At 34.3% G+C, this 26,781-nt stretch overlaps 1 protein-coding gene across 1 annotated transcript in view; it reads right to left on the reverse strand.

Moving 5' to 3' along the window:
• The window catches only part of ASCC3 (activating signal cointegrator 1 complex subunit 3), a 392,325-nt gene that overhangs the window by 176,827 nt on the left and 188,717 nt on the right, over window positions 1–26,781 (reverse strand). Inside the window, exon 14 of the mRNA XM_025383070.1 lies at window positions 10,080–10,214. Coding sequence (XP_025238855.1) covers window positions 10,080–10,214 — 135 coding nt within the window. The remainder of the gene's footprint in view (window positions 1–10,079; window positions 10,215–26,781) is intronic.

Genomic DNA, 26,781 nt, shown 5'->3' on the forward strand with positions numbered 1-26,781 from the left:
GTATGGGAGTCTAAGTCTCTTTGTAAGTCTCTAAGGACTTGCTTTATGAATCTGGGTGCTCCTGTATTGGGTGCATATATATTTAGGATAGTTAGCTCTTCCTGTTGAATTGATCCCTTTACCATTATGTAATGGCCTTCTTTGTCTCTTTTGATCTTTGATGGTTTAAAGTCTGTTTTATCAGAGACTAGTATTGCAACCCCCGCTTTTTTTTGTTCTCCATTTGCTTGGTAAATCTTCCTCCATCCCTTTATTTTGAGCCTATGTATGTCTCTGCATGTGAGATGGGTCTCCTGAATACAGCAGACTGATGGGTCTTGACTCTTTATCCAGTTTGCCAGTCTGTGTCTCTTAATTGGAGCATTTAGTCCATTTACATTTAAGGTTAAGATTGTTATGTGTGAACTTGATCCTGCCATTATGATATTAACTGGTTATTTTGCTCATTAGTTGATGCAGTTTCTTCCTAGCCTCGATGGTCTTTACATTTTGGCATGTTTTTGAGATGGCTGGTACCGGTTGTTCCTTTCCATGTTGAGTGCTTCCTTCAGGGTCTCTTGTAAGGCAGGCCTAGTGGTGACAAAATCTCTAAGCATTTGCTTATCTGTAAAGGATTTTATTTCTCCTTCACTTATGAAACTTAGTTTGGCTGGATATGAAATTCTGGGTTTAAAATTCTTTTCTTTAAGAATGTTGAATATTGGCCCCCACTCTCTTCTGGCTTGGAGAGTTTCTGCCGAGAGATCTGCTGTGAGTCTGATGGGCTTCCCTTTGTGGGTAACCCGACCTTTCTCTCTGGCTGCCCTTAAGATTTTTTCCTTCATTTCAACTTTGGTGAATCTGGCAATTATGTGTCTTGGAGTTGCTCTTCTCGAGGAGTATCTTTGTGGCGTTCTCTGTATTTCCTGGATTTGAATGTTGGCCTGCCCTACTAGGTTGGGGAAGTTCTCCTGGATGATATCCTGAAGAGTGTTTTCCAACTTGGTTCCATTTTCCCCCTCACTTTCAGCCACCCCAATCAGACGTAGATTTGGTCTTTTTACATAATCCCATACTTCTTGCAGGCTTTGTTCATTTCTTTTTCTTCTTTTTTCTTTTGGTTTCTCTTCTCGCTTCATTTCGTTCATTTGATCCTCAATCGCTGATACTCTCTCTTCCAGTTGATTGAGTCGGTTACTGAAGCTTGTGCATTTGTCACGTATTTCTCGTGTCATGGTTTTCATCTCTTTCATTTCGTTTAGGACCTTCTCTGCATTAATTACTCTAGCCATCAATTCTTCCACTTTTTTTTCAAGATTTTTAGTTTCTTTGCGCTGGGTACGTAATTCCTCCTTTAGCTCTGAGAAGTTTGATGGACTGAAGCCTTCTTCTCTCATCTCGTCAAAGTCATTCTCCGTCCAGCTTTGATCCGTTGCTGGCGATGAGCTGCGCTCCTTTGCCGGGGGAGATGCGCTCTTGTTTTTTGAATTTCCAGCTTTTCTGCCCTGCTTTTTCCCCATCTTTGTGGTTTTATCTGCCTCTGGTCTTTGATGATGGTGACGTACTGATGGGGTTTTGGTGTAGGTGTCCTTCCTGTTTGATAGTTTTCCTTCTAACAGTCAGGACCCTCAGCTGTAGGTCTGTTGGAGATTGCTTGAGGTCCACTCCAGACCCTGTTTGCCTGGGTATCAGCAGCAGAGGCTGCAGAAGATAGAATATTTCTGAACAGCGAGTGTACCTGTCTGATTCTTGCTTTGGAAGCTTCCTCTCAGGGGTGTACTCCCCCCTGTGAGGTGTGGGGTGTCAGACTGCCCCTAGTGGGGGATGTCTCCCAGTTAGGCTACTCAGGGGTCAGGGTCCCGCTTGAGCAGGGAGTCTGTCCCTTCTCAGATCTCAACCTCCGTGTTGGGAGATCCACTGCTCTCTTCAAAGCTGTCAGACAGAGTCGTTTGTGTCTGCAGAGGTGTCTGCTGCTTTGTTATTGTTTACTGTGCCCTGCCCCCAGAGGTGGAGTCTACAGAGACAGGCAGGTTTCCTTGAGCTGCTGTGAGCTCCACCCAGTTCGAGCTTCCCAGCAGCTTTGTTTACCTACTTAAGCCTCAGCAATGGCGGGCGCCCCTCCCCCAGCCTGGCTGCTGCCTTGCTGGTAGATCACAGACTGCTGTGATAGCAATGAGGGAGGCTCCGTGGGTGTGGGACCCTCCCGGCCAGGTGTGGGATATGATCTCCTGGTGTGCCTGTTTGCTCAAAGCGCAGTATTGGGGTGGGAGTTACCCGATTCTCCAGGTGTTGTGTCTCTCAGTTCCCCTGGCTAGGAAAAGGGATTCCCTTCCCCCTTGGGCTTCCCAGGTGAGGCAATGCCTAGCCCTGCCTCAGCTCTCGCTGGTCGGGCTGCAGCAGCTGATCAGTACCGATCGTCCGGCACTCCCCAGTGAGATGAACCCAGTACCTCAGTTGAAAATGCCGAAATCACCGGTCTTCTGTGTCGCTGGCGCTGGGAGTTGAAGACTGGAGCTGCTCCTATTCGGCCATCTTGCTCCGCCCCCCCCCCCCCAGCCTTTTCTTTGAATACTTGTCTGTCCTCTTTTGCTTTGTCAACTGGTAGCCTTCAGATGGGCTTAAACGTCACTTTGTTGGTCAACACCATCCTCTAACACCATGGGTCTAGATCAGATTCTCCAACTCAATTTTTTCTTAGGACTTTATCCCTCTTTATTATTTATTTCAAATGTAATTAAAATCAAGTATTTAATTAGTTGTTTAATCTTTCTGTCCTTCCAGAATATAAGCTCCATAAGCGTAAAGGGATGACTACTTTTTCCTCCCTAAAAGTATTTCCACTTCCACTCAAAGCAAATATTAGTCTACATATAATATCTGCTCTTACTTCCTTCTAGGAGCTTTACTGTATTGCCTGGACCGGAATATAATTTCCCAGATCTCATGTAGTAAGGGTACTAGATGATAAAGCCCATTGTGCTAATTAAAAGCATTCAGGCAAGATCTGAATGACGGAAATGAAGAGATAACTATCTACTGCTGTATTTTTCTGGCAAGCAAGATTTTGGAGACAGAATGGTTGAAAGTTTTAACGGATGAACTGTACATTCAAAATTTGGTTTTCTAGTGTGTTCATGAATGTTGGAAGGCATCTGTAGTAATAGCTGTGGCTTTTTAACTGCTAATCACCATCATGTAACTGGTTAAATTCAAGAGTTGTAGTAGTAGCCCTGAACTTCTACACCTCTGATTTTACCAAATTTCCAGTAAGTACCTAATTTCTTATACAAATTCTTTTCTATTTAAAATGTACCTAGAATGGGTTCTGTTTCCTTTTACTAAATCATAAGTGATACATGTGTCTACTTCAATCCAATATAAACAGGTTGACAGCACTTTATTTATATTGATACCCATTGATCTATTAAAGTGACTGGTAACCAGCTTACACTGAGTAAATATTTGCTGAGTGACCATGACGAAAAACAGTTTAAGGCTCATGTGTATATAAACAAGTCACAACACCCAGACCAGCCTAATCCCAATAACTAATTTCTATATGTTATTCTGTGTTAATTATGCATTTTAACTTGCGAGAAAGAAAGTGCCATTTGCTCTGTTTCATGTCATATTCCTTGAAAGATGATCCTGGTTCCCATATAGGCTGTCCTGATTATTAATAGAAATAAGTTGGCATTCCAGAGAGAGGACCCTAATTAGAAAAAGATAAATCTTATCTAAAATTGCATTATTTTAATTCATTTGGCCATCTGTAAAGAGAAAAATTAAAAAAATGAAATCAAAATATGAAATGTTTTTGATTTTAAATTTTATCATTACACATCTCTCTATCCCTAGGAATTTATAACATTATTTATTAATCTGATGTCTTTAGAGTGCTTCCGCTACTCAAGTATTCTCAAATGAGTGAAAAACAACATTCTAATTAACATACTTTTTCAAAACAGCATGATTCCTTAACAAGATGTATTAATTTATTGTAAGAAATTTATTCTATGCTTCTAAAATGCATCTTAGAGCACAGAAATGAAAATTGCTACAATCAAAATTTCCTTAAAAGTAATAAGAAACAAGGATAAAATTTCAATGCTATTTACTATGTTCTTTAAAAAGAGTCTCACTTATTCAAAGTGAATAATGTTAGACCATATATTAGACCACATTGAAATGAACACAGTTGCCATAAAAATGTCCCTTGCTTGGAAGAAACTGAATCCTACTTTTCAGTACGTGAATTTTGGTCACACAATTTGACTCTTCAACAATCTTCAATAGCTTCTCACTGCTTATAAAGTCTAAAAGTCTAGGCATAGAATTTGAAGTCTTCCATTGTCTGACCATGTCTAGCCCTCCATGCACCTTACATTCTGGTGAATAGAGAACATTCTTATTCTCCAAATAAACCCAGAGTTTCCCTTTGCCCGTGTTCTCTTTCTTCTCTCCTTGGAATGTCGTTTCCCTGTTGCTGCCTATTGAAATCTAAAATTACTGGCTTGAATTAATCTGCTTCTCTTTTACATTTCATCTGAACTGTTTAATCTCAGTGTATATTAACTTTTTCTTTTAATCTTTCCTTTGAAAAATTCCCAGGTTTAGAATTTCAAAGTTAAAAGGTCTGGAATAAGAGCCTTGGCTTGGCTTTTAAAATCTATTACCAAAATTTTTTTTAAAGTATTGATCAATACCACAAAAAATCTCCTCAAATCACCTTCAGAATTGGGTACTATTATGTTTAGATTTTGATAATATATTGATGAATATATGTTACATAATTTTTAAAGAATTGTTTTTCATCAAAAGTTTGTTTACCCACTTTATTTCTTCTTTTTGCTTATTTTCTCCCTAGAAACTTCATGTTTTAAGTTATTAAATTTAACAAGTGTACATGTAAAGACGTAGATATTAACTAGTCTGTTGTTGCTGTTCCTAATATTTCTACCAACCTTATTGCTTTTTACAATTCAACATTATTTTTTATTGTTCCAAAGCATTAAATTTAATTTTTGTCATATCTATTATTGTTTAAAACTGTTGTCTTCTTCCTCTTCAAAGCGTATGGGTAAACATTTACAGAATTTCCACCATGTGTTAGGCAAGGTATATGTTACCTTATTTATTACAGAATTTTTCTTTTTTTTTTTTTTTGAGACAGAGTCTCCCTCTGTCACCCAGGTTGGAGTCGCAGTGGCGTGATCTTGGCTCACTGCAACCTCTGCCTCCAAGGTTCAGGCGATTCTCCTGCCTCAGCCTTCCCAAGTAGTTGGGACTACAGATGCGTGCCACCATGAGTGGCTTTTTTTGTATTTTTAGTAGAGACAGGGTTTCGCCATGTTGCCAAGCTGATCTCAAACTCCTGACCTCAGGTGACCTGCCCACCTCAGCCTCCCAAAGTACTGGGATTACAGGTATGAGCCACCGCACCAGGCCACAAAAATCTTAAAATATAGGTACCATTGCCACTTTGTACGTGATGAAATGTGGCTTGAGGATGTTAAAAAGGCAGAGTGTGTGAATCAACATTAAAACACAGGTTTGCTTAGATCAAAAGTTTATATTTTATATGAGGTTACGTCCCTTTGAAAATGGAAAAGTCATGCTTCCAAAAATGCAATTAAGCAAACAGTTGTATTTTTTTTTTACAATTTTGTTTCATTTTATTTAAATAATACTAATAAACTTTTGACATCCTATGTGGTGGTAACTGACAAAAAAATTATTATATTAGCCTCCAAGAGGAAAAGAGGTTGATAAGATATGGCAGGGAAAGAATAAACTCTGTGAAGATGACATTTTGTATATATTTAAAGTAAAAAAAAAGTAAGAGAAAGAGGGCTATTAACCATTTCTGCTACTAATAGTCTATTATGCTCTCTTTAGTTAACACATACCATCTATTCTAGGAAGAGATGATTCTTATTTTACTTGGCCATATTGACACCGAAGCTGCTCAAGCAAAAATAAAACAAGCTGTAATAGTAAGCATCGATAACTAAATCAAATTGGCTTTGATTCCAGTTGCCACTGATTTAGGCAAAGGCTAAAGCTGAACTTATAAAAACAAGGAAATGATTGATAGATCTACATAATAAAAAGTCAGAAAATTATACTTTAAAGCAGCTTGAGGGGACATATTACTATTGGATTCTTCCTATTGCTGTAACTGTTCAACAGATATTATCAATGACTACAGACACAAGGCTTATTACGTGACAGAAATTCTACCTAAAAGACAAACTCTTAACATCACTGATATATGTAAAAATATTGAACTCACATCAGGGCCATAAATCAGAAATATACGGTAAAGGGATGGGTGGGAATACTCAATCCAGTATGAGAACAGTTAAAGCCTGTTAAAAATTTATCCCTAACGGAAAAAATTGATTTGACTGAGATCTCAAGTAAAACAGAATCTGAAAATTCTAACTGAAGGATTCATTTAACTTAAAATTAAAATCACAATGGAAAACAATGGCTTAATAACGAAAACATATGCATCTTTAATTATATACTTACTCTTATAAACATACACTGCTGCTATTCCTTGAGGTATGTTCTATTTTATAGAAAACAGTGGTTTCTTAAGACACAATCTTTGTGGGGGAGAGTATAAAAGTAGTAAGTGGTCACTATTATGCTTTTGCCATTTTGAAATTTAGTTATTAGTATATATATATTTTCTAAAAATAAATTTCTATGATAGGTAAAGTCTTATCATTGTTCAGTTTCCAAAATAATTTCATACATCATTCTGTTTCTCATAGTAAATAACTAGACTAGGTATTATTTACTCCATTATTATTCCATTTGATAGAAGAGAAAGTACATTTCAGAAATGCTTAGATGTTCAAGGCCATAAACCTTCTAGAGGTAAAATCACAACCAGACCTTTTTGTGAATGTGTTCTGTTGGTTTGGGCATCATTTGTATGTCCTGAGATATTCCTGTGTCCAGGGAGATCCCCAAGCTCCTTTTCTGAAGGTTAAACTACTCTTGGGAGACTTTCCTTTCCTTTCCCCACATTCTTGTTTCAGTGGACAAATCTGGAAATATAGGTAGTTTTTCCCCTGGGGGTGACTTTGATATTAAAGGTGAAAACTATATAAGAAGTCCTGAGGTGTAACTACTACTTACAGAGAGAAAAGAATCATTTCAGTTGCAGCTAAGGCATAGAAACAGCCTTATTACATGCACATGTGCGTACACACAAACACATACACAGAAAAGGAGGATTTTCTTAATGGAGTTTTGTTATTTATACAAATAAAAAATATATTGTATTAAATGAAACTGTAAAGAAGTGCTTTTAAATATCTTAGTAAGTCAGGAATTGAGGTGATTACATTAAACACTTGGGGTAAAGCATCACTGTGGCATGGTAGGTATTAAGTCATATAACAGGAGGCATGAGGCTAAATTTCTGTGTATGCTGGTTTTCTATTTAAATTTTAATTAAATTTACCTTCTAATTAAATTTTAATGTTTTGGGTTCTTAATTTCCCATTTTTCAAAAACATGGGAAATGTCTCCCACCATGATGATAATAGCTCCCTTGAAATTGCTAGACTGTTAACACCATTTAAGTTCAAAGGCACTTCAAGAAATATGAAGGAAGGTACCACTAGCACTAGACAAATACTCTTAAATTCTAGAGCTTTGAGAAAATATTGAGAAAGATGACCTTATCTTTTGGTACAATATGCACTGTGGAGGGTTTCACTCTAAAATCTCTCTTTAGGAGAAGTGAGGGATATAGTTAGGTTGAAGAAATGGAAATGTTCTTCTATTTTATTTAAAAAAAAAAAAAGACTCCATCCCCTAAGGTCTTCAGAAAGTCCCAGATTGGATGTGATCTGTTTGCTTTGAACAAACAGGACACAGTATAGTGAAAATAGTGGACTTTGGAGTCAGACTGTCTCAATTCATGGCTTCACTATTTAATATAAGATTCTCTGTGAAAATTATTTACTTTCTCAGTTTTCGTTTCCTTATCTGTAAAATGGGAATAAGAATCTTAAAGGACAGCACAATGGTGCAGGTCAGATGAGAAAATTAAAGTGAAACATCTATTGTAATGTCAGTCTTGGAGGAATAAAAGCTAAGAAAAAAAGTAATTCTGGGATACCTACTATCAGACAAATACTCTATGAAAGTCTGGGAATATAATGGTGAATAGGATAATGTTCTTAATAAATGTGTGTGTAATTCATTCTTCTTGGAAAAAAAAAGTCCAATAATAGTTGGATCAGGATAAAAATCAAGTATAATAAAAATATAAAAAAGCTATGATAAAAATGACTAGGGATTTTCAAATCTACCCAATTGTATCAAAACTTTCCATTTCTCTGTTATTTTTCTTCCAGCACAGTGATCTGTGAATTTGTGCTTGGTAACACTGCCTTAAATAAACATCATTTGAAAATGTCTCCATATAAATTACTGTAATATGCTCTAGAGTATTTCATACTATATTTGATTTACACATACACCATATCAAGGGATAATACCAGCAATATCATAGGTTATAAGGATTGAATGAGTTATATACAGTAATAAAAACAATGCCTGACACTAGCGACCACTTAATAAATGTTAAGCATTACAATAACTACAATTAAATAATAAACCTGTATTATTTAAATTAGCAATAGTTCTCCGAATTGAGATGGATAAAGAAACCAGAAATCCACAAGGTGGCTCTCAAGGTTTGGTTTTTAAACAGCATAAAGTTGTTTCATATTTCCAAAGAAATGAAACAAGACTTATGAATACCAACTTGACTTTTCAAAGACTCTCATAAATTCATGATTAATAAATAATTGGAAGGACACAAAGCTGTATAATCTGTACAATAAATGTTATGTAACAAAAGTAAAAAAATATAGAAAATAAATAAATTTTCCATTTCTAAATTGAAAGAGAGTCTGATGTTCAAAACAACTGATATCAGCTTAACATAGAATTTAAAATATCAATATAAAATGGTGAAATTTATAGTACAGTTGCAATTAAATATATTTTACTTGGATAATAAATATAAAAGGGCATAGCACAATGTCTGGCAGCTAGCAGCTGTTCGGTGACCGATCAGTTAAATCTTACATTTTATATACATAAGAAAAATTTAAAGTTATCATTTTATGCCAACAGATTTTTTTTTATTTCATAATTTATTTTCACAGCTTTAAAGCAGGAGTCAGCATACTTTTTCTGCAAAGAAACAGAAAGTAATTTATAGTAGCTATCACAACAACTCTATTCTTCTCCGGTAGTGCAAAAAAAGTCAGACAATAAATAAATTGGTATGTTTATGTTCTGATAAAACTTTAATTATAAAACAGGTAGACACCTTTGGCCTGAAGATGTCTTGATCTAAATAATTACCTGATATAGTTAAATAAAATAAAATCTGATATAAATCTTAAGATACTACCAATACTCAAATTACCGGGAGGAGTGCTTGTTAAACTGTAATGTGTACAAAATCCCCTGAGGATCTAGTTAAAATGTAGATTCTGGTTTGGTGAGTCTGGGTTGGGGCCTAAAGGTCTCCCTTTTTAACAAGGATGCAGGTGATCCCAAGACCTTTTTGTCCTTTGAGCATATGTACACTGAATAACAAGGCAGCTGTTTACAAACTTTTTGGCTCAGAATTCCTTTACATTGCTTAAAAAAAAAAAAAAGCCTTACTTATTTAGGTTATGTCTATCAATATTAACCTTAGAAATCAAAACTGAGAAATTTTCAAAAAGTATTAATTCTTTAGAAGTACAATAATAAACCCACTAGATGTTAACATAGGATATGAAATTTAACTGCATTTTATATTTTAACTATATTTTAAAGAGCAGGACTAAACACTTCAATTATAACCATATAGAAAGGAATGATAAGTGTTATGTCATACAGTGAAACCTTTTAATAAAAGATCATTAAGTCAAGAAAAAAGTCAAGATTGTAACATCATAAATCTGTAAAATTAACTTCTTGGAATTTGAGACTGTGGATCTTTCACATATAAAATACCTGGAATATGTGGCATGTTACCTGCTTTAGTTCTTGTCCTATTTGTTCCTTACCTGTTTTTCTGCAAGTACATAGTCATGTCCTTGGGTAGGAGAAAAGAAGGGAATATGGCCACAATTTTTTGCTCTTTCTATTAGAGACATAGCTGTTCTTACAGTGGCATTTCGAGCATGTACAAACACCATCACCTGAAAAGAAGGAAAGCTGTTTATTTACTATTCCAATTAATTAAATTATAGCTTAATAGTAGCCTGGATATCATTCCATATAAACAACTATTAATTTCTCAAAACAAAATCACAAATTTATGAATTCTCCAACATCTCCTTATTTTAGAACAAAGTGTATAAAGGAAAAAGGCAAGTTAAATAAAATTCAGCTTACCAGTTGATAGACATTTGTGGAGTCTATAAAATTTGGAGTTTAATTTGTATGTTTCTCTTTTGAATACATAATTTATTATCATAGTCACTTATTATAGAGACAGCATAAAAAATATTTGACAGTTTTCTCACTGGAAGATTACTACATTCAGTGAAATTTCCAATTTCATAAAGATGTTTCAAGAAATTGAAAACAATAAAGAAAACTCTTCCTTGGACAAAATCATGTCTAAGAACAATCACTTAAAATACAAAGGTTAGGGGACTGCTGGAGATAAAAATGCTTCTATAGAAGTACCTGGAATTCTCTGTGTGGCAAACCTTCCTGTGGAATTATTCATGAAGTGACTGAGGATATCTGAATTACAGGGAAGGTATGTGTCTGAATGCTGTGTCAAGGAGAAATGGGGAAAAAAATGCATCTTCAGGGATAGTCACCAGGCATGGTGTGAATACAACTGAAGAGAATTAGGGAGTGTTTAGCAGCTTGCCTTTGCTGCTTGTCAGTACCTGCCTTCTTTCCTCTGTAAGTTTCTTCTTTGGCCTCTACCTTCCATCACAATCAGCTCAACCCCAGCATTCCCAAAGAGCCATTAGTATGATAAAAATTATTTTTTTCATATAGACTACTGCTCTTTTTCAATTTTATCTGGTGTGAATAAAAGCAACTTTACACAACTTTAACACTGTTAACAATCTGGAATATACAATCTGAAGATATTAAGTGTGGGTGCAGTAAATGACTTAAAGAAACGTTTCCCTAGCCCCTGCTTTCAACTAAACTCACATATCTAAATCTCTGGAATCACTAAAGTATTCTGCTTAGGCCTCAAGCAACTCGGAGGTTCTAATCTTTGACCCTCTTCTCAATATCTCCCCTATACTCCTCTGTTAATTACATTTTTCTGGAAGCTAAAACTTTCATGTTTTTTGCAGGCTACACATTTATGAGGATATTCAAAGACTGTATCTAGTCAGGGAATTGATAGGTTCATGTGAGCTGACCTAAGTAAAAGAAAAGATCATTTTGAGGGCTAACAAAAATGAAAAGCAAAGAGGTTTGGGATTTGACCAGAAAGGAGATAGGGTGACACAAAGGTATCTATACCTCCATAGAGGTATCTCTATATTTAAACCATAATAACCTTATGTCTACAAACTTGTCAAGGTAAGTGTTCCACATATAAGATGCTTATTAAAATTCACAGTAAAATCTCAGATAACAATCATTCAAGAAACTAGAATTCTTAAATAACTAATATTATTTTAGGTACATTCAAAGTAAAGGAGAACAGATAATTTGGAGAAGATAAGAAGTTCCTCAAAATGAAACAAAACAAAAAAAACCCAAAATGTTTACAGAAAAACAAAAAGCACTGCAAGTCATCAGGAGAAATTTAATCAGCTAATTACAGTTACCAAAGGCATAAACCTTGAGATTTCATACTTTATCAGAGCTTCAACTTATTTACTGATACTAATATGTTTTGAAAAGAAATATGATAATAAGACTATTTTAAGGCTGGGCATGGCAGCTCACACCTGTAATCCCAGCACTTTGGGAGGCCAAGGCGGGTGGATCACAAGGTCAAGAGATTGAGACCGTCGTGGCCAATATGGTAAAACCCCATCTCTACTAAAAATACAAAAATTAGCTGGGCATGGTGGTGCGTGCCTGTAATCTCAGCTACTCAGGAGGCTGAGGCAGGAGAATCACTTGAACCCGGGAGACGGAGGTTGCAGTGAGCCGGGATGACGCCACTGCACTCTAGCCTGGCAACAGAGCGAGACTGTCTCAAAAAAAAAAAAAAAAAAAAAAGAAAAAAGAAAGAAAGAAAAAGAATATTTTAAAAAGACTACACTAATAGAATTTATTTCAGAAAGTTTTGCAGGTACTGGGACATTCTGTTTTCCTTATTTTTCAACTAAGGAAAACAAATCTCTTGATTTTTGATAGGCTCTCTAGGCTTTCATGGGTAAACATCTTTACTTCATAGGATGTTATGAACTGCCACATAGGTTCAAATTGTGATATTTTCATAATGACTGATATACACTATTTAATGCTAAGATAGAAAATTCTGTCCTGCTGAAGATTCATCAGTTTCAGAATTTGTCAAATTCTATCATTCTATCTCTTACAAATGGTAGGGACATTTCCACTGTAAGTTTCTTCTTAAAGAGCAAGGCAGATTTTTTTTTCTCTTCTATAAAAATAAATTTTACCACCCAGAAAACCTCATTAACCCCCAAATTAAATTTTAAGAAAACTGAAATTAAAATGAAGTTATTTCTTATTTTGTTAATTCATTCGTCATTCATTCATTCATATGCTTCTGAACATGCATTAGCTAGTAAGTTCTAATAAAACTACCATGAAAATGAGAGACAAAGCCCCTGTCCTCATGGAGATGAGAATCTAGTATGTTGAATTAAATAATCACAAAATATTTTTTACTTGAAAAATATTTAGTAGGCATGTATGTGTAAAAAAGAGTTAAAAATAGAGATGAAAATAGAGAAGATGTGGTCCCTTCTACGAAAAACCTGTATAATTTAAGGAGAAAGATAACATTGTACACATAACTTAGGCAGCTGAACCAAAGAGAAGATAACATGTGGATAACGTGGGAGCCCTAAACATGGAGCTACTTGGTTTTCTTCATTCATCCATCCCAAGATACTTATGCAGTTCCTACTATGTGCCAAATACTGTACCAAGTGCTTAGTACAGCACCAGGGGTACTATGATAACTACGTTGCAAAGATCTAAATGCATACGATACTGTTATGGGGAGAAAATTCTCTGATAATCATTCCTATCATTCCAAGGTTAAAGTTGCATAAAGGAGGCTACAGTAGTATTTGGAATATTTAATTTTGTTATTTTTAGTGTGTTAGCTTGAAGGAGTACATTCTCTTCTAAAGTTTCTCACAGTGAGACCTAGGGACTACTATATCCAAATCACTGCTGCTGCTTATTAAAATAGATTTCTGGGTCCTCCTTTAAAGCCAGCTGAGTAAGGAAATCTAACAGAGTGATCTAGAAATTGAATTATTAACAACAACTGAAATGACCACAGCACTACTGTGTGAAATTGGTTAATAATTACTACCAACTTAATTTTCCCCTCCAAAGCTGAAAGAGGATTAAAAGGTAAAGTAAAACCACGATTACAAAGATGTTTTAAGAATCCCCCTAATAATATCTTTATTTACCTATACATATGAAATATCAGGAAATTTTAAGGTATTTTATATAACCAATATAGCACCAACATTATTTCCCAGATGGGCCAGAGTTTTATAATGCTACCAGATTTCCATTCTCCATAATTCAAATGCCACATTATGTAAATCTTGTTGAATTAGCAGATATGGAGAACATAAGGGAAAATAAAATACGACCTAAATCTTCATTAATTATTTCAGTCTTACTTGTCAACTTTTCATTTTGCAAATTATTTTCTACTGCAGCCAAGAGAAATATTAGTTACAACTTAAAGTAACAATTTCTTTTTATTAAAGGATCCATCATGTCAGTGTTAAGTAAAATAATTTTTTTTTTAAATTAAAAATTTCATGTGTTGAAGCTCCAACTGAAGTCATTACAAGGTTTTGGGTCTCTATAAACACATCTGATTTTTTGGTTTTCTAATTTGGTTAATTAAATAGACTCATATGAAAATTACAAGTAATAGGACAGCATTGTTTCATTTGACAGAAATAACTCCAAATTAATATTAGAAACACTTTTTGGTAACTGAGTAGCAGTTAAATTGGTGTGTGTCATTAAAATAAGAACAGAATAGTAAGATTAAGTCAATAATGATGGCAAATTTAGATTGTTTTATGAAACTGTTAATACTTTTATTTGAGTTTTTAGGTTATGCATTTAAAAGTATTTTATATATTTATTTTTAGTTTCAAAAGGCATTTTTCCTATAGTTTTATTTTTATTATGGAAAAGTTCACATAGAAACAAAAGTAGGCAGAATGTGGTCATAAACTGCAAAAGCCATTTATTTTTAAAATATATGATGGAAGCATGCCTGTACTTGGGGAAAAAAAGTAAGTAAATTTGAGTTCTGGTCCTGTTAGTTGACCTGTCAAAGAAAGTGTTCTTCACTTGAGATACTGATTAAAATTAATAAAGGAGTAAAAGCTCAGAAAATAATGATTCAAAAAACTGGAATGCTTAAGTAACACATACTGTTTTAGGATGTATTCAAAGGAAAGATGGACATATTATTTGAAAAAGATTTGAAAATTCTTCTTTGGAGTACTGCTAAATATCAGTGTGAGTTAGAATAAATTATTTAACCTCTTCAATTCTTATTTCCCCCAGAACACACATAAAGAGTTACAATCTATCACAGGATTACTATAAGAATCAAAGGATTAATGTAAGGGAAAACACTATGTTTAGTAAAATGGTGGTTCTAAAATTTTAGAAAGCTTCAAAATCACCTGGCAGGCTTGTTAAAAACACAGATTGTTGCTCTTTCTCCCAATCCCCTTCCTGACTATATAGGTCTGGGGCAACCCACGAAACTGCATTTCTAAGGAGTTCAAAGATGCTAATATTCTTGTCTAGGAACTTTGAGAACCTGTGTCACAGCTGGTAAGTATTAGCACCATTATTAGGGGAATAAACATAAACAAAATTAATCTTGCCTAAAAGATTAAACGGACCAGTATGCAATTGTTATACACTGACCACCATGCACCTATTTTTTACTCATTTACATGCATATGTGCATGTGTGTATGTGTATTTAACACTACACAAAACAATTTAAAACACTTCTCCTTTAGCAACCTTTGTAAGGAGGTTGTGAAAGATGAACTAGGAATAAAAAAATCAGTAGTAATATTTAATGTGAAATCTTGAAACAAACCCTCTTTTCTTTTCTTTTTTTTTTTGAGACGGAGTCTCGCTCTGTCGCCCAGGCTGGAGTGCAGTGGCGAGATCTCGGCTCACTGCAAGCTCCGCCTCCCGGGTTGATGCCATTCTCCTGCTTCAGCCTCCCAAGTAACTGGGACCACAGGCGCCCGCCACCATGCCCGGCTAATTTTTTTCCATTTTTAGTAGAGACAGGGTTTCACCGTGCTAGCCAGGATGGTCTCAATCTCCTGACCTCGTGATCCGCCTGCCTCGGCCTCCCAAAGTGCTGGGATTACAGGCGTGAGCCAACGCGCCCGGCCGAATCAAACCCTTTTTACTAGGAATACTGCTAAGAAGTGAAACAATGGATATATCTGAAAAAGGCACAACAATATGGCAGATAGATGTCCCACAGAAAAACGTTGCTGAGAAATGATGTTTTACATTATGTGGCACATATGGCATTGGCTCTTGCAAAAAGCTGAGGCTTGGGGTAGGGAGGGTCATGTCCTGGCAGTTAATGTTTCCATTCTAACCATCACAGTCACTTATCTGTTTTGCTCTCAGTTCTTCTCAACTTTCTTAACCCAGGCTCTTCAAGAGAATTAACCCCTAAAGACCTACATAAATATTGATTTAAAAGTGTGTGGTTCCCTGATCAGCAGCACCAGCAGCACCAGCAGCAGCAGCAGTGACCTTGAGTCAGAAACTGTGAGGGTGGGGCCCAGCCATCTGTTTTAACAAGCTCTCCAGGTTATTCTGATGCAAGTTAAAAATAGAAGAATCCTGTATTAAGGCATTCATTATAAGTTAAAAAATATATATTAGCTTTTCCTCTGTGCATTTACAATAGTTCTGGCAAATACCATCTTCTGAAGAAGTGGGAAAACAGTGTTATATGGTCTGAATGGGAATGCCACTACAGATATATTTCAGATATATTTATTTATATCCCATGACAGCATGTAGGCACAGAATAGTTTCTGCTGCTGTGATTACATTACCACATTTGTATTATCAGGTAGATACAATTTTAAAAGGTTTCATTGTGCATGCTGTAGATCCAAGAATCATCCATAGTTAGACACTACAAGTCACTACAGAGAGTTTGTTTTAGATCACAGTGCTAGCCAGCTGAAGACACTCAAGTCATCTGACCATATTCTTACTCTTCTAGTACTTCCTCTATCAAATAACTTTCTATATTTAGTTATCTGACTTCTCAATAGTGAGCAAGAAGCCTGGCATACAGCAAATATTCAATGTGTCTTAAGTAAATATAAGACATTGAGCCCAAACACACAAGCCCATCACAGTTAATAATGGCAATTTCTGCTTTTTAAAAATAATTTTTGTCTTTCATGTATACTAAAAACATGGGGTTATTATGAGAAATGAGACAATATAAACAAAGCATTTACAATAGTGCGTGGTACATAGTAAGTGATCAATTAATGTTAGCAGTTGTTTATTAGAGTATAATTTTGCTTCTGATAAAATTTAATACACTGTATTAATTTTTTGATAGGGTAATATATTTACATAGTTCAAAATTAGAATTAGAAAGTATAAACATGTACACAGTGTCTCTACCACCCTTCCCTCTAACCCAGTAGCCAGTATGTTTCTTGTGTGTCCTTTGAGAGTTTATGCACATATTTAAACAACTACAAATACATAATTTTAATCCCTTTTCACTATATAGTAGTAGATTATACACAGTATTCTTTCCTTTTTCACTGAACCATATTATCTTGAAGATCTCACATCAGTATAGTTTTCTCATTTATATTTTACAGTTGCATAGTATTCCATTACATAGAAACACCAAAACTTATTTATAACTAGCGTGTGTTTGATGCATTTATGTTGTTTCCAATCCTTTGTTATTAAAAGCAATGTAATAAATAACTCTGTACACAAGTCATTTCACAAGTTTGTGAATGTATCTCTTGGATACATTCATAGAAGTAGAATAGTTAAGTCAAAGTATGTAAGACTATTGAACTATGTCCCTATTCTGAATATAATCTGTTTAATTTTGGGGCTTTACTCTTATCAATTTGTTGGTCCTCTTTGTATATGAAAGATAGTACACTTTGCCTTTTTCTGTTTTGTGAATATTGTGTCCTAGTCTGTGCTTTATCTTTTGATTTTACTTTTGATATCTCATTCAACACAGACATAGCTCATTTTTTTTCTGTACTTAAATCTATCAGCATTTTTCTCTATAGCTTCTGGGAAATTCACAGACAAGAAAGTGCAAATAGTCATAAATATACAAAAGTATTTTTAACTTCACTAGCACTGTTGTGGCTCTGAAAGCCCAATGGTGGATGTAAACAGAGATGGATCCTGCTTGCTCGCTCTCTGTCTCTCTGTCTCTCTGTCTCTCTCTCTCTCTCTCACACACACACACACACACACACACACACACAGAGATGTCCATAATCTATTGCTAAGTGAAAAACTATCAAGTTGAAGAAAAATTTCCATAATATTATCCTGAGTGTGCTGTTATATTCTAAAGAGTATGTATGTGAATGTATATGTTTGAAAACAGAGATATAGACACCCTCCAAATTAGTTATCTCACAAAATGAAAATGGGATTTGGTGAGGGATGGGGAAACAGAATAAAAAAAACATTTTTTTCTTTGTATGTCTTGTATCATTTGTCTTACCAATGGAAGCAAGTTTGTAATAGTTTTTTGTTTGTTTGTTTTTGAGACGGAGTCTCGCTCTGTCGCCAGGCTGGAGTTCAGTGGCGCGATCTCGGCCCACTGCAACCTCCGCCTCCCAGGTTCAAGTGATTCTCCTGTCTCAGCCTCCTAAGTAGCTGGGACTACAGGTGCACACCACCACACCTGGCTAAATAGTTTTTATAATTAAATATCTAAATTATTTTGAACAGGAGAAATAATTGATAACAATGAGGCTATAATAATATATTCATAATATACTGTGGTAATAAGATAGTATATTTGCTATGGTTATTTTACTGCTATGGGTTTTATGGTAGAAAGCCTAAAAAAACCCACATATTTAACAACGCACTTAAAAGGGTGATGATGAAACCTGTGGTCTAAGTGGCGAATTTATATTTTAGTTTACCTGGAAAAGTTTTAGGAAGAAAACAGAGACATGACCTAGCAGAAGAAATCAACAGAAGTTCAAGGGGAAAGTATCCATATGTTCAAAGTTACAGAGAAGAGAGCAAATTCATGTGGTGATCAATACAGACTTTTTATAGAAATGGACATGTGGACAAAAATAATACCACCTGAAAAGGTAAAACATAACCTCATAAAAAATGGTAAAGGAAATCATTCATTTCAAGGCTCAGAAAAAAAAAAAAAACCACAAAAACAAACCTGATACTACTAAAAGAAATACCTGAAAAATTATTTTTATGTTAGAGAAGTATTTTAAACTTAACAGAGAAAGGTCATCATGGTTAAAACAATATTGATTTTAATAAAGGAATACATATCACATGGTCAAAAAATGTGGCTTGAAGAAGTATTTTTAAAAAGTACACAAACCATGGAAAAAACCTAAGGACAATCTTGGAATTGTAATTGATAATTTTAAAGTGGTGGAGTTATAAACATGAGCTCTTGATTCTTTTATTAAAAAATGAAGATGAGCAGAAAAGCATTGATATGTATATCTGAGTAAACTGAGTTAGTATAAATATGTGAGATAGATCTTATGAAAAAATCTTAAACATTTTAAAATATAGTTTTGTGGCTACTGAATCACTTGAAAAGTTTATACATTTTTCATAAAATTTCATTTAAGAAATAAAAAAGAAACTCTCATACATACATGGAAGAGATGAACATTACTACTATGATTAAGTAGTTCTTCCTGGCTGCTTCCAGATACAAGTGCTGTGATGCCTTATCCTTTTGGGCATCCAAATAATTCAGATGCCTCTCACTTAAGTATTTATCACTGCCTATCTTTTATTTTTAACTATTTTTGTGCTTGACTTAGTTCCTCTGCTAGTCTGTGATTATCCAACAATTACGTGACAGGCACTGCAGACATATAATGGGCTCGCCTAACACTGGTCCCTGTACTTCTGGAGCTTGTATCTAATTATACGGTGAAGGATTGGAGTCTAGGAAGATCATGAACACAGAAGCCACCATTCATTACATGAACAACTATAAGAGGAAGTAACCAAAAATCAATAAATACAATAATCCAGAAATTAATTAGGATCCTCCCTCTCAAAGATGACAAAGTACTTGATTTTAAAGGTCATAACACTCTAAAGTTCTTCATTGTTGGCCCTTTGGGTGTTATCTCTCTGAACCCTTCCTGTTGTTTAAAACCCCCATGCATTTGTATATTCCTAGGACGTTACCCATGTTTTTCACTTAGTCCTCCTGCCGACTGCATTTGTGTAAATTCTATAAACCTGCAAAGCCCAGTTCTAGTGATCCTTCTCCCATCTCGCCAGGGAAAAGTAATCACTCCCATCATCACACTTTGTTCATACTTGCACCTTGTGTAATCACAAGCTTACATAGCTCACCCTAGTGTTAGGACTAATCATAAAAGACACCACTTATTGGGTCATACTATGTGCTAGGCCCATTACTAGGTACAATACACATGTTATCTTACTGTTAACCACAGCGAGATAGGTAATTGTATTAGTATTTTACAGAAGAGAAAACTAAAGCTCAGAGCATTTTAATAATTTGCCAGTCATTCAGAAGCAGAATAGGGAGTTCATCTCAGATTTGACATTTCAAAGCCTACTTTCTTTCCATCAAGTTATAGCTCTTCCTTGAATGCTGCCTGAAAGCAGAGCTTATATTTTGCTAATTTTGAGGTCTACATACCACCCTTCCTGCAATCATCCAATCAGTGGATGCTCAATAAATATTGCTGAAATTACAGTGTTAAAAATGGTCAGCTTTCACAAAGACCATTCATTTTTCAGCAGAGATTTGAATTTAAAAGTTTATAAATTACAATAGCTTAGTAGGCTGAGTTAATACTTTTCATTCACAACTTTATTAAAATATGAGGAGAAGCAAAATTCCAATTACTCAACCAAATGATTTTCATGGATAGGTTTATTTAAATTTAACAGCAAACCTCTCATTGATATTTAATAAATAAAAGTTGCTGCTAAGTCTTTTCATACTGTTGTAGAAATACGTCTATGCATATTTTAGTGCTATTGGAAGGTGTAAAATTTGTGATTTAAAAAATAAATGACTTATAAGCTATTCTGAAGATTAGCTTATAAGAAAAAATTCCGGACGTTGAGGTCAAAATTGGTTTCTAAATCTAAGCTACCTACATTAAAAATTAATCAAATGTATTCACCAAAATACAGTCTTCCCTTGGTGTCTGTGCGAGACTGGTTTCAGGACCCCCTGTGGATACCAATGCTTAAGACCCGTACATAAAATGGTGCAGTATTTGCATTTAACCTATGCACATCCTTCTGTATACTTTGTATCATGTCTTGATAATATCTAATACAACATAAATGCTTTTTAAATTGTTATTATACTGTATTGTTTAAGGGATAATGACAAGAAAAAAATTCTACGTGTCCAGTGCAGATGCAACCATTCTTTTTTTCCTCAAATATTTTCCATGTGAAGTTGCTTAATCCACAAATGTAGAACCCACGGATATGGAGGGCCACCTGTAATGTACTACTGAACAGGAATAAAGAAAGCATCCTTACTTTGGGTAAAGGTAAAAAAAATGACACTACTACATTTGGATTATATCAATAAAACTATCATTTACTAAAAATAAGGCTAAAATGATAAATGTTAAAATCCTCTATTAATCATGAGTGTATCAATTCGCATTTAACAACCAGCACTTATTATTAGATATTCTTGGCAACCAATAAAATTACTAAAGTGCATGTTTTTTCTTTAAAGACATAGCTAAACATTTATTAGATACACCATGAAAATATAAACTACCTCAAATAGGGTTAATTTATGCTGCCCTAGCTATATAAGACTGTATAATTCACTGACTAGTCTTCATTCATGAAGTTATGTAAATAAGCCAAGGAAAGTAATCCACAATAGAGAGCTGTGTTTCCGCAGCTCCAAGCTATGTAATTAGATCTACACTTGGCAGTTCGGAGCCAGTTCAGGACTCTCATGCAGCTCTTCTCAAGAAACCCAAGCTTTTAAGTGATAAATAGATTCAGGTTATTATTACTGAATTATATATAGAATACTACTCTGAATGTGAAACATTCCTTATCAATTTCACTTAAAAATCATCTTAATATTCATCAGCTTTTATGTTTGAGTTGTGGAGAGCTTTAATTGCTATATTTTATTAAAAGAAATCAATAATACTTTACATCTCCTAAAATCTAAAAGATACCTGTTATTAAAAAGTATAATTTAAAAAACCAGACGACTAAGTGTACATTATGTACCATGACAGCAAAAATACAAATAGTCATATTTCTAAGTCAACTATAAAAAATATTATCTTACAATCAATAGCAAGACATTATACAATATATTTAGAAACATAAGACATATTTCAGCAGTCTCTGAAATACTAGGACCCCAGAAAATAGAACAAAAAGTATAGTTTATTAAGTATAAAATTTTAAAACAGTAAATGTTTTGAATGCATTTCTCCTTCACTGTAAATTTTTTCTCTAATTAAAACAATGTTTTCTTAAGCATATGTATTTTTTGGAGGTAATATAATTTATGTTATCCAACTGATGCTGGAATAAATTTTCTATACATTCTTAATATGCATTCAATTAATCTGAGATATGAATTCATTTTTGCAACTTATATTTATAAACATAAATAACTTAATACTATAATGCTACAAATGTGTATTTTATACCTTAACATTTTCTTGAACATAGACTATGTTATAATTTTTATTTGGCATTTATAACACACAAAAGAAAATAAACATAATCATACATATTAATTTTACTTGCTCATAATTACTTATACAAATTTAATAAAAATCAATTTTTTGTTTTAGAAAAATTGGTTAGCAATCTAGACTAACTTACCAAATTCTTACCTGATGCCAGACTAATCTACATAACATATAGACCTGTGCTGAATATCAGCAGTGTTTAAGAGTCAAGCAGACCTATGTTCAAATCATAGCTCAGCATTTATATACTAGGCAAACTTGGGCAAGTTCACCTGCACTTCAATTTTTTATCTGTAAGATGGAGATAACAGTATCTACCTTACAAGGGTGCTGTGGGAACAACAAACAGTAATTACAAAGTATAGGAAGAAGCCTAGCACATGGAGGTGATCCATTTGGTAGGACAAGGTTTAGTTGTTTTACAGAAGGTTTTCTAACATTCACCCCACATTTATTTGTTAAACTTCCCATTCACTGGGACCAAGACCAATACTGATCTCTCTGTGGCAAGAGGAAAACAAAACTGCACTTCTTTCTACATATAACAATTCTTCAAATATTTGGAAACTGCTATCAGATCTCCAGTACGACTTTCTCTTTCTTGAACTAAACTTCACCAGTTCTCAATGCTGTTTTTCATAAATGATGGTTTTTCATGGTTTAACAGTAGATGAATTATATGTACTTCATGTTTCTTCAATACTAAAAAGTATACATTCAAGCAAGATAATTTGCTGAAGAAATTTTTTAAAAAATTTATAAATGCTTCATGTCTAAAGTGTTCTTAGCTTGATTATACAGTTTAATATGATATTTTCAAAAATATATGAACTTGAACATCAACTCCAGTTAGAAACTTGAAAAAAATTTTAGTAACTTAAAATTACCATGAAACTATAGATCTTTCACCCACACTATTGAAAATTTCCTTAGGCCTCAGATTTTCTAGTTGGAATTTTTAAAATTTTTCTTTTTTTTTTTCTTTTGTTCCAATTGGAATTTATAAACATATTCTCTGAATTGTTTTCTCTGTTTAGGGCATTAAGTGGTTAAATGAAGATGTCAGCTTTGTGGTGGGAAAAAACTTTGAAATGGAAGTAAAGAAGCCAAGGTTCTAGTCTCAATTCCAAAGCATAAGCATATCTCACTTTGGGCATAGTATTTGGCTTAATTTTCTCATCTGTAAATAAGTTGGACTAAGTGAACTTGACGATGCTCTAGAAAATTTAATGACAAAATCAGCATAATGATGATCTATTAAATACCATCTTTGAAATACTTTTTTTATAAAATAAAATTACTAGGGATCTGATCAGAAGATGTTAAAAATATTATTTAATAAATATAACCTACAATTTAGGAAAAAATTAGAATATTATCCATTTTAACTTTTAAGTAAGTAATATAACTCAACAGTATTTTTGGCAATGATTCAAACTATAAAGACAATATTTACATCATGATATGAATTTAAGATACATATATATGATGATTATAGAGTATATCTTCTTTATATCATATTTTATGGTAAGTTTTTGATACACTCATAACTGTTATTTATGTTAAAAGCATTTAAATTGAAAACTTGATTTTGTTACGGGTTTTTACATAAAAAGCATTTAGCCAAACCAACAAACTGAGGTGTGCAAGTTTTGGTCTGTATAGTGAATATAGTATGAATTGTGAGAATCTTTATATACAAGGAGTTCACAATTAGTGAGAAAAAGTAACAAAACTGAGGGTGGAAAAGCTGTCAAAAAAAAAAAAGCTTTCAAGCTCAGTGCTGGTTTGTAGAGTTGGGGCAGCATTTTTAGTTACAGGTCTGTCTTATTATATATGCAAATAATTGACTTTACACCGGATGTGAGAAAATGGAGGAATCACAGTTGTTCAATGACTAAAAGATATTATGTTTGAAACCATATAGTGCACCTAATCAGTATTCACTCAGTATAGACAATCAGTGTTCAAGCTGGGATTTTAGGACCAAAAGGGAAAACTGCTGATTTGCTTGGTCCAATGCATACATGACAAAGTAGATGACCAAATCCATTTCTGTAACAAAAATGAAACTGATACTCCATATGTGAAATATGTCTACTAACACCACAGAACAGAAATTACTGATTTTTATGTAAATTATGAAAAACTAATGCTGTAAGGAAGCAGTTAAAAAATTTTTTAAGCTGTAGAATTTGTTCTTCCAATAAACTCTTGTAGCAGCTCAATATATTAAAATAAATAAATAAATAAATAAATAAAAGATTAAAGCAACCAAAGTAGATCTGAGAGAAACCCACATCTCTTTCCTCACTTCCAAATAGCACACTTCTCCCTACTCCTAACCTCATGACGGCAATTCCTGTGACACCTCAGAGCACCTTGAAGCAGTCTAAATATTACAGGTATAGGAGGAAATCTTCTAGTGGAAAGGGACTGCTGAAAATTATATTTGTTCTTGGATAAAAGTTTGAAAATTCTAAAATCTCATCATCCCTTTCATTTTCCTGAATAATATTTTTGGGAAAAAAATTTGGGTAAAAATATTCATTTAAAAATAAAACAGGCTAGGTAGGTGGCTCATGCCTTTAATCCCAGCACTTTGGGAGGCCTAGGCTGGAGGGTCACTTGAGGCCAGGAGTTTGAGACTAGCGTGGGCAACAAAAGGAGACCCCACTCTCTAGTATAAATTAAAAAAAAAAAAAACCTGGGCACAGTGGTACATGCCTGTGGTGCCAGACACTTGGGAGGCTGAGATGGGAAGTGGCTTGAAGCTCAGGAGTTTGAGGCAGCAGTGAGCTCTGATCATACCACTACACTCTAGCCTACGTGACAGAGGAAGGCTCAATCTCAATCAATCAAAAATAAAACAGATTCATTGTTTCTAAAGAGTTTATAAAACCATTCCCTACTAAAGGGATGAGGTTTGTTTGCAGAAACAGTTAACTCCAAGTCTGAGAAGTGGAAGGTACAAAATTAGATCTTAGAAGATCTTATTGTGCAAAATGGTAAAAACCAGAAGCTAGCGTGAAGCGGTTTCCACTGGTCAAATTTGGGTCAATATTATTTTCAAAGTAAATAGTATAGTGATAGACTGTACCACTTTCAAGATATCGACAGAGATGTAAATTATCAAAGTCCACAGAGATATAAATTAATAAATAGGAGAGAGGAAGTTAGTCCATATGTATAGTGGGATGAAGGAAATGATGAAGTGACAAAATCATCAAAAGATGCTAAAATGAATGGGTAAAAGTTTGATGAGGGGCACTATATATTTAGTCACAAAAGTATTCCTCCCTTTTTAGAAACAAAGGGGAAAACAATAACTTTATATGGAGAAACTTAGAGGAAACAACCTTTAACAAGTGATAAAAATGAATGTCAGCAATGCTGGACAAATCCAGTAACATTTACTACCTGGTGTGAAGTAGTACAACATAACATCACTTCTGTTGTACTATTGTTACAAAACCAATAGGGCTTAATCATGAAGGAACTTTAGACAAACTCAAATTGGGAGTCACTTTAAAAAATAATTGATATATGCTCTTTGAAAAATGTCAAAGTCAAATCCAGTAAGACAAAATAAGGTCAAATAACTGTTCTAAATTAAAGGAAACTAAACGGACATGATAAATTAATGCAATATGCAATCTTGGACAGGGATCTTGAACCAGAAAAAAAATTATCTATAAAAGACATTATTATTATTCATTATTAATACAGATGCAAAAATCATCAACAAAATACTAGCAAGTTTAGTAGACCCTGTGTGTCCCTTCCAGACACCTTGGGTTTTGTTGGAAGATAATCCTCCCTTAAATTTCTGGTGTTCCTACACATCCAGGGCCTGCTGAGTAACAGAAACTAAAGTGCTAAACAGACAGAGAATGTCACTTCCCCAGAGCCATTTTCTCCAATTCAAAGGGTTAAAAAAAGCCTAGAGACTCCTTTCTTATCTCCCAAGGAGTCAACTGCTTACATTCCAGGATATAGGCCTTCCTTTCCTTCCTCAAGGGAGTCTGTGAAAGTTCCATAGTAAAAGATAAGGTCCCTGCATGGCCAATTGGTCTACTTTTTTTTCTCTCCTCTCTTTCTCTCTCCAGAGGAGAAGATGAGCAGATGTGCCCATAGCTCCTATACAAGCTCAGAGTTTCATAATTTTGGAGTACCTGTCCTGTGGTGCAACCCACACACATGCAGTAGCTGGCTCTTACCATGTAGATAGATCAGCGAGGAGGTGAAACACGGTCTGTACCCTGACAAAGGTGTCAAAGTTAGCCTATGGCAGGCTACCTTTTAGCATGCAGGTAGGGCAACATCTTAGACACTTCATAGTTTCAAATATATTTAACAGGTCTCTCTGACTGTATTTCTGGAGCAGTTACTAATTTAAATGCTGTGCTATTTAGAAATGCCCACTTTATTTGTCTTAGATAGCTACAGTACTGTAGATGATAGCTATACTTCTCATCTACTCATTTGTAAAACAAAGAAGAAATGAGATGAGATCTAAGACTATTATTCTCTTTAAAACAGAACCTTATTTTACAATATTA

Source organism: Theropithecus gelada, chromosome 4 (assembly GCF_003255815.1).
Source record: "Theropithecus gelada isolate Dixy chromosome 4, Tgel_1.0, whole genome shotgun sequence".
NCBI classification, from domain to species: Eukaryota; Metazoa; Chordata; class Mammalia; order Primates; family Cercopithecidae; genus Theropithecus; species Theropithecus gelada.